Source organism: Alosa sapidissima, chromosome 19, assembly GCF_018492685.1.
Source record: "Alosa sapidissima isolate fAloSap1 chromosome 19, fAloSap1.pri, whole genome shotgun sequence".
NCBI classification, from domain to species: domain Eukaryota; kingdom Metazoa; phylum Chordata; class Actinopteri; order Clupeiformes; family Clupeidae; genus Alosa; species Alosa sapidissima.
Genome location: NC_055975.1, coordinates 10928564 through 10943565, shown reverse-complemented (window position 1 = coordinate 10943565; position 15002 = coordinate 10928564). Strand labels below are relative to the sequence as shown.

The window sequence follows — 15002 nt, the reverse complement described above, 5'->3', positions numbered from 1 at the left end:
ACCAGACTGCCCTTTCATCACTGGCCATGTCGTTTTCACTTCAAATCAACATCTAAAAAAAGAGCAATATAAACGTTTGAATAGACGGTTGGATTTATGATAACACACTGACCTACAGGGTGAGATTCCCACCTAAATCTGATGGAATTAAATATTGTACACACAAGCAGGTCAGATTTGACCTGGCCTTCCATTCATTGGCCTTCACCCCATTTGTCTCCTCTCCCACTAGCTGCCCCTTTAGCCGGAGCGTTTAGTATGTTTCATGTGCTAATCTCCTCCATCCCCGCTAGAGATGTAGCATGGACGCCCAGTTTGCTATGCCCCCATCATTGTAATCCTTTAACCCCCTTTTGAGATCCAGCTACATGCTGAATGAGTAAATGGGTAAAGCTGGATGGGTAAATGGGTGGTGGATTGGGGTTAGCCGCAGGTTTGTGTGAGAATTGAGAGATTGAGCAGGATTTCTGTGACATGATTTATATTAAGGGTTGCTGCTGGGTTTAAGTAATCTACTGTTTGGCAGGTTTCTGCTATTTATATTTTCTGTAGCCATTTTATGAATAGACTTTTCTCTACTCCTTATGAGGAGATGTATTTTTCATTTGAAATCCTTGGCTAACCTAATTATTGAAATAACAGTGTAGTGGTGGTATTAGTACTGTATATTTTTCTGTCGATTTTTTATAACATGCTTTATTATTGCCTGGCTTTCATTTGGCTGCTTTTATCCCTCTTAATATCCCTCTTAATTCCCCAGCCCCACAGGGGGAGGATGGTGGCAGAGCCCACTCTATGTATCTGCCCGGTCAGTACTCGTCCCTCGGCCGGACCAGCAGCATCAACTCCACGCTGCGGCGCTCGCTGACGCGCGACTCCAGCTGCCAGACGGAGGAGGTGAAGATCGTCCCCCCGTCGATGCGTCGCATCCGCGCACAGCGTGGCCAGGGCATCGCCGCCCAGATGGCCAACATCTCCACGTCCTCCTCCGGGAGCCTGTCGGCGGCGAGCGACTGCAACGGGCTCGTCTTCACCCCGCAGACGCAGACGCAGAGCAACAGCAGCGACCAGGGCTTCCACAGCCTGCCTCGGCCCGGGACCAGGACCGCCGCACAGTCCGATTCTGGCAACTACGCCGCCGGCCATTACTGCATGACCAATGGCTCGTCCCATTCCCTGCCCCACCAAGTGGCGGTCGGCCGGGCCAGCGATCACTGCCTGCATCCGGCCGCCTCTCTGCGGACCAACGGTTTGCCCAGCCCCAAGTTCCAAGGCTACCAGAGCGAGCAGCACATCACCGCCTCCCCCAGCGACTACGCTTGCCTTTTCAACGGGCCCGCGTCCCTCAGTGCCAAGGGGCTGATGCTTTCCCCGCCAGACTTTGAAGGGTCGGCGTACGAGAACAGCGGCATCTACATGCCATCCATGGAGCCCTTTCCCGTCGATGGGCCGCCGAGCACGCCCGGCTCGTCCCGGTGCCAGTCCACCGCCTCCGTCTCCACCGGCACCAACACCGAGACGGACTCGCAGTGCAGCACTCTGGACGGACGCAACTGCAGCAGCCCCAGCTACACCCGGCGGGAGTCCAACAGCAGCACCCAGAGCTGCGGCACGCTGACCTCTGACCCCTGGGGCTACGATAACGTCACGCCGCCCAAGCCTGACCTCACCTCCAGCTGCTCGTCCCCCGTCAACCACCTGTACGGCAGCTCCGAGCACTCGCCCAACAAGACGGACACCAGCTCGCTGTACTCGGTGGACAACGAGGGCTACTTCACGTCCATGAGGCTGGACTCGGGACTCAAGTCGCACAGCCACAGCTGCATCAGCCGGGCCGACCAGGCCAGGCACGACATCTACGAGTGCCGCAAGCACCACAGCCAGGATGACCGCATCAGTCTCGGGAGCAGCAAGTCGCTGAGCCGAAGCATCTCGTTGCGCAAGGCCAAGAAGCCGCCGCGGCCGCCTGCCCGCACTGACTCCCTGCGCCGCAAAGCGCGTGCGCCGCACCTCAGCGAGTCGGTGCTGAACGAGAAGCTGATCTCCAGTCTGCAGCAGTCGCTGCAGGGTCGGAGCCAGAGCGTGTCACTGGCCGGCGAGAGTCCCTTGAGCGGCGGCGGCCATTTCGAGGACCCCTGGGTGCTGCGGCCCAGGACCCACAGCAACGTCAGCGCGGCGAGCAGCGGAATGTCCGCTCCGGCCGCCATGTGTCCGGTCACGCCGCCCCCTCACAGCGATAACAGCAGCCAGCGCTCCGACTACACCGAGTCATGGGATTTCTGCTCGGAGAATAGGCTCCCTCAATCGTCCAGCAACGGCATGACCGACGAAAGCTTGCCCAATAGTGCTGCCGTAACCAATGGCATGATGAGCAGTGATGGTATGACGAATGGCTCTTCACAGAACGGTCACAAGATGTGCCTGCCTCTGGTTCATGTCAACACGGTCAACGGGCCGAGATCAAAGACCACCTCGCCTGAAAAGATGCACCGCCTGACGTCGCCCTCTAGTGGCTACTCGAGCCAGTCCAACACCCCGACAACAGGGACCCCCACCACTTCGGGAATGAGGGCCAAGTCTCCAGGGAAGCCCCCCAAGCCCAAGCCCAAGCCCAAAGTGCCAGAGAGGTCATCCTCGCTGTTGTCCTCTCTCTCTGTGTCGTCTTCGTCCACTTCTCTGTCCTCCACCACCTCTGATACGGGCAAGCTCCCCATGCCTCCCCCTCCTCCACCTCTACCTGGTCCCACTCCACCTGCCTCGCCATCAGCCACCTCTGACTCTCCCCCTCCAACCATGGAAAGCCCAAAATGTGACACAACTCTGTCACCTCCTCTCACCCCTCAGGCATCGGTCATCGACAACGACCAGACGTCTCCACCAGCTACTCCAACAGTAGCAGAGATCAGTATGGAGACTTTACACTCATCGCCTGGCTTTCCTTCCCCCCCACCGCCAGTAGAGGTCACCCTGGAGTCTCTGTTGCAGTGCAGCAACACCTCCCTACTCCCACCTCCCCCTCCACCTCCTCCTCTCCCTCCCAGCCCCTCCTCGCCATCTGGCCTGCCGACGCCCCCTCCTCTGCCACCTTTGTTGGGCATGAGACCTCCGTCTGCCCCCGTTTTCAAACTCCCCCCCAGATCTGTGCAGCAGGCAGTGGACATGGAGAAGGTGACCACACCGCCAAGCCCAGGGCACCATGAGGAGACTGCGATGTGGCCGAGGCCGCTGATTACGGCGGAGGCTTTGCAGATGGTCCAGCTGCGGTCCATCAAGAACCTCAAGGTGCAGGAAGGCCAAGACGAAGAACCGACAGCTTCGCCTAGCGCAGAGGAACAAGTGCAGGAACTGGATCATGATGAAAAGATTCTGGAGTCGGAGGAACTGAAAAAGTCGATCATCCCTGTTCACCTATCGCTGACCACATGCTCGAGTCCAATTGAGAATGGAATGGAATTTCCTCCTTCCCCACTGAGGGAACGCCTGCTGATTCCAGACAGAGAGAACACTCTGGTGATACCACACAGAGAGAACCCTTTGGTGATACCAGACAGAGAGAACCCTCTGATGATTCCAGACAAAGAGAACCCTCTGATGATTCCAGACAGAGAGAACCTTGTGGTGATTCCAGACAGAGAGAACCCTGTGGTGATTCCAGACAGAGAGAACCCTGTGGTGATTCCAGACAGAGAGAACCCTTTGGTGATACCAGACAGAGAGAACCCTCTGATGATTCCAGACAGAGAGAACCCTGTGGTGATTCCAGAGAGTCTCAGTGGCCCTGAGGCAATGGAAAAGGGCACAATTTGCAATGGACAATCCAACGATCACATTTCAGAAACTCACGATGAGCCTACTGGAGAGCCATCAGTGCAGCCAGATGACAAACCGATGTCACTGGAGAGTCAGAGTCCATTAATGGCCTCCCCTGTCACCCCTCGAAAGCAAAAGCCCCCCGTTTCTCCCAACAAGCCCAAGCTCTCATTGATCGTCCCTCCACTCCCCTCTCTGTCATGCTTGGAGGTGGAGTGTGTCCAGGTGCCGAACACTGACAGCCCCGTCGCCTCCAGCCCAGACGTCCCCCCTCTGTTCGAGGTCACTGGCGGCCAGTGCTTCACCCTGCACCAGGAGGATGGAGAGGACACCGACTCGGGGAGCTCCACCCCCATGCTGCTCACGCAGAGGAGGGACTCGCTGAGCAGCGAGCTGTCCTCCGAGGGCCTGCCCCCAGGGATGCACATCCAGGACCTGATCATCCAGGAGCAGGACCTCGGCCTGAGCGACGAGAGGAGCACGTCGGACGAGGATGACCAGGCCGCAAGCTCGGGATCGTCTAGCTTCAGGGAGGAGGAACAGAGTGAGTTAAACTCCTGGGTGTGTTGTTTTCAGGAGAAGGGGAAAGAAAAGTGCAACACTCCTTAATGGAGCATCACATTTAGTGAACTGACGTTTCTGACGTCAGTCAGACTTTTACCATCACTTTGAAATGTCAGTGCAATAAATGTGACACACTGTGGAGGAAGCAGGATTGCGCTTGTCTTCCCTCTTCTCCTGAGTTATTTTGGTGAAATAGCTGCCCCTGCAGTACAGTTCATCAAGGTGTGCAGACTCCTCTTATGAAAAGCAAGTCTATCAAATTAAACAAATCCCTGAATATGAAAATACACAAAAAGTGATTATGAACACATATTGAACTTTCATATTTGGAAAGGATGTTTAGGTGCAAAATACATTCATTTTAGAGTTATAAAGTTATTATAAATTTTAGAGTTATGAAGAGTTATTATAAATCTTTCATTTGTCTATATATATAAGACTATATTTGATCCTTTCCCCACTGATTTTTAGTCTGACTCTGGTTTTCACCCTAGTTACCATATCAACACTAAAACTAGAGGAATGTAGCAAATACAGAACTATTTCATACAATAATAATAATAATCACACAATAAAGCACAATGCAGACTTTTATCAGATGCGTCCTCGTTAGAATGTAAATGACATTGGAGGTCCCCCAGTCGTTATGTACAAAGCAACTGTAGCTCTTGTTGCCACAGTAAGTGGGTGGGTGGTCAGACAGAGGGTCATAAATAGCGAGCTGCGAGCTGAAGCTCTCTCTGTGGGCTGCTGTGACCCCTCCCCTCCTCCCCGTCCTCCTTATGGTCAGTGATGATACACAGCTTATTGTACTTTACTGTAGCCACTAAGATACAGCAACATCCTCCCCCACAGCTCAGTACAGGCAAGCAAGCCATCTTCCTCCAGCATAGCTATATGAGGGTCTCTCTCTTCATCTCTCTCTCTCTCTCTCTCTCTCTCTCTCTCTCTCTCTTTCTCTGTCTCTTATTCTAGCTGTTGTTAGTTTGCGTGCTGATTGGTCAGTGTTCAGTGTTCACTTGACTGTATGAATTTAAGGAGTGAGAGAGGAACGTAGAGAGAGGAGGAAGCGAGAGATGGAATATGCCCCAGTAGCCTCTGGGACTTCCTAAGTACAGATGCTGAGAGAAAGAGAGGAAGGGAGAGAGAAATAAAGAGAAAGAGAAGGAGGGATCAAGAGAGGAATAAAAAGAGGGAGTGAGTGAGAAATATAGGGAGGGAGTGAGGGGGGGGGGTTGAGCAAGACACATGCGTAATCGCAAAAGCCGAATGAATAAATAATTTAAAGCATGGAAGAGTTGGGGAGCCTTCTGCAGGCTTCTGTGTGTGTGTGTGTGCGCGCGCGCTGGTGGCGAACTGCAGCTGACATGCGTCTCTCTGTCCCCCGGCTGTCGTAGGCGTTGTGGCGGACTCACACCACAGCAGCCCCGCACCGGACGCCAGCACCAACGGTGAGGCGCACGGAGACATGGTGACCCCGACACGCCCCCGCACCACAGAGGATCTCTTCGCCGTCATTCACAGGTACAACACTGTTTTTATGGTTAACCTTACACACTCATGTTGGATCTTTCCTCTGCAGTCTCAAGATCAGATTTTGTGTTGCCATTCCAGATTTGAGTGTGATGTTTTTTTTTATTTATCATGATAGAATAGGTCAGTTTCTAACTGTTTTTGAAGCTGTCTTGCTCACATCTAGATGTCTAATACCTCAGGGTATTTTAACTACTATGGAGAAAACTAATTGACTTATGCATGTTTATTATTTAGATAATGAACAATTTATTACCTTGCTGTGGATGCCCTGGTGAAGTTAATTGCTTTATGTAAATTAAACTGGAAAGATACTTTCCTTGGCGAGGTCGATATGCACATTTCACTTCAAACATGTCCCCACTGAGTTGTGACAGCATGTACAGTATTTGCCATGTTTGAAAACTGGTACTGTTACATTCAAATCCCACATTCCTGCTGTGCGTTTTCATAGTCTGTGACATGGTTTCATCATTAGAGGTGTTCATATTTCTGCGTTGACATATCCTGTCCAGTCCTGTCCATGTCTGCTCATGTACTCTTCTGTCCATTCTCTGTAACGTTCTTGTCCCGCTGGAGCAGTGCCAGACGTCAGACCGTGAACGCCCGCATACAGGCATGGAATGAGCTGGCTAATAACCGGGTAATTGGCTGGTGATTGTGTCCCTTTACTAGTGTAAAGGAGACTGCAGAGACTAGTGGCTATTAGCACCCCGGACACAAAACTCCCCCCAAGTCCCCTGTACTATCCTGTAGTACTGGATAGCTGTGTTTGTGCTGTTGGTGTGACTATAGATCGTAGATGTGTTCCAGATTGATGGTGTGGATGAAACGTGAGAAATTTGGAGTTGTACTTCACAGGCTTGTGTAACGGCACAGAGATACAGCTCTGTACCCTGGAGGGTTTACACTGCGCAGTTTTATTCTTAGCACTTTTTGACACAGTCAATATGCATTAATCAAAGTTTAATATCCCGCATAGAAATTTACATGCTTTAGTGCCTGCCGGCTAACGCTTGCTATTTCTATCATGACTGAAATGGAATAAGTGGCGTACCTGGACCGCAGCTTTTAGTAGTTCTCTCTCCAACGTAGGAGCAGCATAAATATTTGAATCAAAGCGTCACCATGCAAGTTAATACCTGCATGGCAGTCTCACCTCTGAGTCTCTGTTTTGGATTTAGGCTGAACTCTTAACCTGTCTGATGAACTCTAGCCAGCTGGAGGTAGTTCACTTCAGATAAACATGATTTATGTGTTTTTCCTAGACGATAAACAGTACGTCAAATCTCTGTGTTCAGGGAAAGAGCTAAGTAGCCTAAGGAACTTTGAAGTGTTCCTAAGAGTGTGGATGAATATCACTACATATGACAATCCAAAATACATCTGTTCTAAACCATTTAAAGCATACATGTGTATTTAAAGCATGAATTAATGCCTTTTCATTCAAAGAAGTAACCAACCCATCTACTATGTGGAGAATCAAAGAACCTCTCTCAGTTGAGGTTCATTATTATTGCTCTCTGGTGTCCACTTGTTCTCTGGTGTGTTGTTTTTTATGTCCAGCAGTCATGTCATTGACCTCATTATTATTCACTTAATTTCACTTCTCGCTTAATTACAAGCGCCTAGTGACCTCTTGAGTAGGACTGTGTGTATGTCAGGTTTATGACAGTAGAGAGCTGTGAGGAAAGCCCTTTATAGCCACTAAAGATGTTTCTGTGTTTGGGGAAAGAGCACATAGAAGCTTTTTCTACGGCTATGAAACAAATGAGGATGGAGGTGACGTAGCTGCAGTGTCTCACCACCCCCCTCTGCTCTTCTCCACTCACCAGGTCAAAGAGGAAAGTTCTGGGTCGTGGCGACTGTGAGGAGCTGCTCCTCTCCTCCCCGTCCCCTCCGGTGACCCCGACGGGTGTGTCTCCCGTCGGGACGCCCCCCCACCCCCACCCGTCCCTCTCCCTCCCGCGCCAGCCAGGCTCCATCCAGCGCAGCCTGCGTCGCTCCAGCACCAGCAGCGACAGCTTCAAGGCCCTGCTGCTCAAGAAGGGCAGTCGCACGGAGGGCAGCTTCCGCATGTCCGCCGCCGAGATGCTCAAGTGCACCGACCCGCGCAAGCAGAGGCCGCAGCAGACGGACGCCACTTCCTCTTCCTCCACGTCCCCGTCGGTGTCCTCTCAGTGGCCCTCGTCCTCCTCCTTGCCCTCGCCCTCCCACGTGGCACCGCCCGATCCGGTAGAGAACGGCGTCGACTCGTCCTGCCTGTCCCCCGGACGTAGTCGCCGCGCCGTGGCGGATGAGTGGGCTCGGAGTGAGGGTCTCGTCCCTCGCCTCTCCCCCGGCCTCTGCTCCTCCTCCTTCTCGTTGTCCCCCACCTCCGCCGCTGCCGCCATGCCGCCCGGCAAGTACGCTCGCTCCCGCACGCCCCCATCGGCCGCCAGCAGCCGCTACAACGCCCGCAGCCGCATCCCCAGCAGCCCCATGACGGCCATCTGCGAGCGGGAGGGCGAGATGAGCGACGGCTACGAGGACCAGTGGGAGTCCAGCGCCAGGACAATCGGGCAGCACCGGAGCCCCTTCAGCCTGGCCATGAGCCCCAGCCCCACACTCTGCAAGGGGGGCAGCGCTTAGGGACGGAACAAGCCTCCCTGGACTGCACTGCGCTCACAGCAAGGGTGCTTTTAAAGACTCTTTAGGATTTAACCACGACTTCACTCTGGACCTCTAAAATCACCTCATTTTTATTTTTGTCCCTTTGAGAAATGGCGTGTGCTAGCCCACACTTGAACATACTCACGCCAACTCTTTACTGTCAACCCTATTTGTTCAACTTTTCTTTTCCTTCCATTTTCATCTCCAATAATTGCCTCACCTCAAAGGAAGTTATAACCATTCCCCCCTGTGACATTAACACTGTCTGACTTTTTTCCATGTGTAATGTCTCTCATACGTTTATGCTTGTTTTGCAGGTTAGGGTGTTTTGGTACTTTTTAGGCTTCCTTTTGGCTGTGATGAGTTGGACTATTGAAGAGGTTATACGAGTGAGACCAGGGAATGAGGGAGTTGAGTGGTTTGGATTGGAATGTTGTAGCAGGGATATATTATATGCATATACAGTTTGACTGGAGTTAGCTCTTGGCTAGCTAAAAGTGAGTGGGTGGTGGCATTCTTCACAGTAATCCAAATGTCACAATCATGTGCTAACGAGTTGAACTCAGAGTAGGTGTCAAGAGTGGAATACTCTATGCTGTGAGAAGATGGTGATAGGTGGGAGGTGAACGTTCATTTGCTGGAAAAAAGAATGTGAATGACAGAAACAAGAAAGGACTTAAAAGGGGGTTGGTGGAGAAGCTTGTAGAGCTTTCGTTTCAGATTGTAGATTTGCACTATATTACTGTTTCTTTTCTGATGTGTGGCGTTGTGTTCAGCAGTCCTTGATTCGAGTGGGGATCCAGTTAAGCAATTGAGCTTCTGAATACCATTGAGTTTTATTAAAGGTATTTAGTAGCCATGTCTGAAAGTAAAAAAACAAAATGACATGCAGTTAAAACTTATGCTGTATATATTACCAATAATATTAAGCCCTATTATACTGTCTTAGACTTCTTTTCTATCATTGCCCAAAGTCAGTGCTTTGATTTATGATAGCATGTGGTTGCTATGGACATAACCATGAATAAAGATAAGCATTTTTAAAAATGAAATTACTGGGCCATACCTTGTAAAAACAATCAACGCTTTAATGAGATTCAAGCCCCTACACACACACACACACACACACACACACACACACCTGACATCCAATTTTATTACAGGTGGTTTTGTAAATGAGTAAGACAATGTCAATATCAATGTCAAGCAACACCCACGTCCTTTGTAATGGGCCTTGGAGAAGAAGAAAAAAATTCCAACTTTGTACATTTTTTATAATTTTTATTTTTAACATGGGGATTACTTTCTAGTGTTTAGCACACTGAGATCCCAGACAATCCCAGTTCTATAGAGAGTACCTAGGTAAGGCGGTCTGGGTGCAGAGATAGAAGGTAGTGAGACCGAGAGGTGAAGGCTGTATGCTGATCTGAAGTTTATCTGTAATAAACAACATGGTGGTATTGATGTGTCGTGTGTCCTCTGCTGCCTCGCTTACAGTGTGAACATCAAACATACCGTACCGTACCCCCCCCCCCCCCCATCCCAACCGCATGGCACAATGATTGAATCATATCCTGTTTTTGACTAAAAAATAGAGACAGATTTATATATAGATAGATTGTCTCTATAGCTGCTCAGGCTTCTCACTGTGTAGTTTTATGACACGAAAAACACAGCAACATAATTTTGAAAAGTATATACTGTATAGGACATCATTAAATATCACTGAAATACATGAGGTAATAAGAATGCTAGCTTTTATATACAGCAATTGTCGGTATCTGCTAATCAAGTGTGTTCATTGTTTGCTAGTCATGTTGCTACTTTTAGACTTTTAGACAACCACAATGATGTCTCCAAAACACATCAGTAATGGTGACCTTCCACCTTTAGCTGAAGGTGCAGAGATTTGATTATTTGTATCTGTCCACTCTTGTATGCTTTTGCATTCCTAAAAAAATGGTGTGATTTGAGTGTATTTGAGTACAACATAGATGTCTTTTCGTAGACCTCTCGAAATACACAGTTGCCTAAAAACATCTCTTTCATAATATAGTACATGCACCCCAGATAGGGTTCTGTTTTTTTTTTTTTTTTTTAAAGATAACACTACACATGTAAGGACTGAGTTCTCCCCTGTGTGGTCTGTGGTGTTTATCTTGAGGTGGTGGGACTGAGGAAGGAGGAGCTCACATGAGCGTTGATTGCTGGCCACGCTCCTCAGACGATAAGTAGGAATTTCCTGCATTTCCAGTCGCTGGGGTTGGGAGTAAGTGATGCATGGCTGTACACACTACTAGACCGAGAAGGACCTGAGAAGCACTTCCTGACCCGTGGTGAAACCAACACTTCAATATTTTACAGGAAACTGTCTGAAAAGGGATACATACCCAAACCAGTCAAGACAGCTCAAGCAGCAGAGCAACACATACACTTATACTGATACTCTCACATTTGTGGTGACTATGAGGGAAAAATAAAATAAACATCTATTCCTTGTGCTGTCTTAACATTCTATATACTCCCTTTTAGGGATCGACCGATATGTTTTTTTGTTTTTTTCAGGGCCGATACCGATATCAATTATTACCAAAACAGGAGGCCGATAACCGATATGTAAAACCGATATGTCAGTTGTCAAAAAGGGGGGTAGATAGTAAAGGCTTAAGGTCTGCAAATGCTGCAAAAATTTAATTAAAAATAATTTAATTATGCAAACTTTTCTTTCTTCTTTTGATACACAATTGTCTATCAACTTGCATCACTTTGCAAGTGTAAATCCTGTGTATCATATTAACCCTTAAAGGAGTACCGTCACACCGGTGTGACGGGAATGTTGGGAAATTAACATTCTAAAGAATATCTGGGTTCATTGAATTCAACATAAAATTTTAGAACCTTCAATTGTTGCGGAACTTAGAATGTTCAAAAACCTACACCTTTAAGGGTTAATCCAAGAGCTGAGTGATAGCAATTATTTTCATAGAGTAGGCCTGCACAATGGGCTATGTGCTTGTTAAGGGACCTGTCACAAAGAGGATGCTTTGCCATCGTGTGTGTGAGTGCACGAGAGAGGGAGAGGGAGAGGTGCATGCGTGATGGCAAGTGTTACGGTTGAATAGTTTAACAAAACAGTTTTAAAATAGTTCTTAGGCTATTTAAGCGTGCAATTTGTGTCCATGTGTAGGCTATAAGCTACACTTTTGAGAGCCTAAAAGGCACGTTAATAGCCAGCTCATGACGCGATTTTGTTATTCGCAATTAACGAACGAGGCGGAGGCAGAGAACTCCCGACGCGCAGCACCCGAGTTTGTGGGCTAACTAGTAAACAGCATCAGTAACGTGCATCAAATCGGGAATTCGCTAAATGAAGGAAGTGGGTGCTTTACTTATTGATCCGGATCAAAGAGACAATAGCTTACAAAGTGGTGTTTTTGTAACTTCAGTGTAGATGATTGTGATTCACTGCAACTTCAGCAATGTAGGCCAGGGGTTCCCAAACTTTTCCACGACAAGGCCCCCCAAATACCACTAGGTTCTGGCCAAGGACCCCCTTGATGTTTTATTAATTAAACCCATCGACAATACTACGGCAAATGTAAAAATACATTAAGCTAATCTAATAATTATTTTAGCCACAACCACATCGCGATGGAGCATACAGTGTGTAAAAAATTAATTTGGGGCTTTCTGCTATATGAGAGCCATATCACTCTACTATTATTCCAGGTCATTATCATGGGAAATATGTTCAGATATGCGTCACATTATTATAATGGCATTGTATAACAACCCTCATAGTATATTTTAAATGTATTTATTTCTTGCTTTTATTTTCCCCTCCAACTTGCTGAGGGGCCCCGGCCCCCACTTTGAAAACCACTGATGTAGGCTACCTTCCTCGAAAAATAGCTCCGTAGGCTACAACTGAAGCCCAGTCTGCCTCAGTGAGAATCCTAAACTTTGTCTGTGTTCAGTCTTCGATCCTGATTGGCTGCATTCGTGCTAACTAACAAATCAGACGGTGTAGTGGGCGGGACAATGCTCTTGACCACAGAGTAGCAAATGCAAGGAGTGAGAGACGCTTTACAGACAAAATAGCGCGTTTCATTCTTTATCCATTTCAATATCGGCTTATCGGTGGAAAAAATTACCGATAGCGATTATTAAAAAAATTCTAAATATCGGCCCTAATAATCGTGCAGGCAAATAATTGGTCGACCCCTACTCCCTTTGTCCTAAGGGTAAAAAGTGACCCGATTTCACTAAACCACTGAAAGAAGGCAGCTGAATTTTAAACTGCAAATCTATTTTGCATGAAGAAACAAACTGTCAATCATGAAGTTAACATAAAACTGGTTTCCCCCTGTTTTCTGTATAGGCCTACAAATACTCAAATGGACAACATTTAGCTTCCTCCACAAAATGCTAGTTTGTCAAGAGTTCAGGCAGTAGTGCATTTTATCGCACAATTTCAGTGTGGGATTGAGTGTGTGAATGTTTGTGGGGGGTCTGGGTACAGTATGTGTGTAGGTGTATGTTGGATGTACTAAATACAAAGGAAATCAACGCAAGTCATGTGTAGCTTTGTTCAAGACAAGCGGCAACATTCAATACCAACAATGAAGCCAACATGGAAGGTCCATAACCTGCAGTACCTTGAAGGCCCATCAGGGGTTGGTTCCAAGAGTGAGTCCATTTCCATAGACCCCCTAGTTAAAATGTCCAACTTCACAGCAGAAATGCATATATTTACAGTCTGGTACCAAACACGGTTTTGGATTCAAAAATTAGTTTCATGAGTGACAACTGTTACCAACTGTTTAAATGGTAAATTTCATTTAAATTACATTTACCATGAATGAGCTGAAAGTTCAAAACGAGATGAACAAAAGCAAAGATGGTGGACCAATCACGTCACTTACGACTATGTTGATATGTTATCTGTTAGACTTTCAACCGGTTTCAACTGGGAAACTAGTTGAGTGAACTTAAAACTTTTGTGGTGCCTGAACAATATGGCAACTTTGAGTACAGCTCTGCAATTTTATTGAGTTTAGAACACTGTTGGGGAATACAGTAGCCTAGAAATCTAGACGCGCCCTAGTTGCCAGGGCTAGTCTACCAACTCTCCGTTGGCTTGTGAGCTCCAGAAATCGAAACGCAATCAGGCCAATGAAATCGTGTATAGAGTCGTTAGGTGGGCTTAACATAATGATTGATGGCAGAGTTGCAACGGTTTGGCTTGAATTCCCTGCTACTTGAAAACAAATAAGATGGATGTTGCTGCTGGCGAACAGTGTGACATGAGTTAAGCTTTTATTAAGTTGGCAAACGTTTGAACTAGCCAACTAGCTCCGCTGGTGGGAAACGCGGACTCATAGCGCTGCCGCTGTCCTATTGCGTGCAGAGGGAATTTGAAAGACAACTGATTATCCCGCCCCTCGGACTGAGCACTGCGAACGGTGAGTGCCCAGACCCTACATTTTAATGTGGGTCTGGCTCATCAGGCTAATGAATATGAATGAATGAATGAATAATTCCTACAGTGTAAAGAAAATATACTAACGTCTTAGAAACGTTGTAAAATGATTGAAATGAAAGCCACCGCTATGGTGATTTCTAATGGTAGATTGATTTGTTTAGATCCAGTGATATCGCTGCCTTGACAACGCTACAGTATGTCATGGCTTCGATACTCTATAACAGAGCCCGTCTACGGAGAGCCTTGCCACTCCGTATTAAGTCCCATTGTACCGAATTTTGGATGCAGTTCCACCAGAGTTCCACTGGGGGCGATCGCCATGAGTGCAGAATGAATGGAGTCAATGGAGCTAGACGGCTAAATTTGTCTTTCACCTGATTGTCGTTGACAAATCTCAGATTTGATTGTAGTTTGTATAACTTCAACATGGGTTATAGGTCAAAAGTTGAATGAACGAGTACTTATGTCCTTTTGATTTCTTACAGGTTGGGTCGTTGTTGCACATAACACGCTAGCATTGTGCTAATGAATGACGTCATTGACACATTTGAAAGGCTTTTTAGAACAATTAAGTGACTTTAAAAAATATAATACTCAACCAAGTGTATTTTCTTTGCCTCCCCTTTCGAATACAATACTCAAATTACTTGAAAAAAAAAATATATCCCGAGAAAAGTGGATTTTGAGGGGTACAGCTCCATAGACCTCCATGCATTCTGCACTCGTGGACGAGCGCCCTCATGTGGAACCACAGAAGGAACTGCAACCAGTTCAGAAACCGGAAGTTTTCCGAGAGTGGCAGTTCTCCCCTTATTAGACATTCTCTGTCTATAACTTGATTATGTTGAGCATAGAATTACACATCGTCACAATGTGGTAAACGCATTGTCCATCAACACCTGCTCTTCATGTAACCTATAGGTGATGTCACAAACGGTATGTCCACTTATGGTTCAAG

General features: G+C 47.5%; 1 protein-coding gene across 5 annotated transcripts in view; it reads left to right on the top strand.

The window, feature by feature from the left end:
• nhsl1a (NHS-like 1a) overlaps nucleotides 1-9611 on the top strand; it is a 72946-nt gene extending 63335 nt beyond the window's left edge. For all 5 annotated transcript variants that reach the window (XM_042072719.1, XM_042072717.1, XM_042072721.1 and 2 more), the window contains 3 exons: nucleotides 761-4354; nucleotides 5772-5898; nucleotides 7743-9611. In XM_042072719.1, the coding sequence (XP_041928653.1) occupies nucleotides 761-4354; nucleotides 5772-5898; nucleotides 7743-8538 (4517 nt within the window). In that variant the 3' untranslated portion in view covers nucleotides 8539-9611. The remainder of the gene's footprint in view (nucleotides 1-760; nucleotides 4355-5771; nucleotides 5899-7742) is intronic.
• The last annotated feature ends 5391 nt before the right edge of the window (nucleotides 9612-15002 follow it).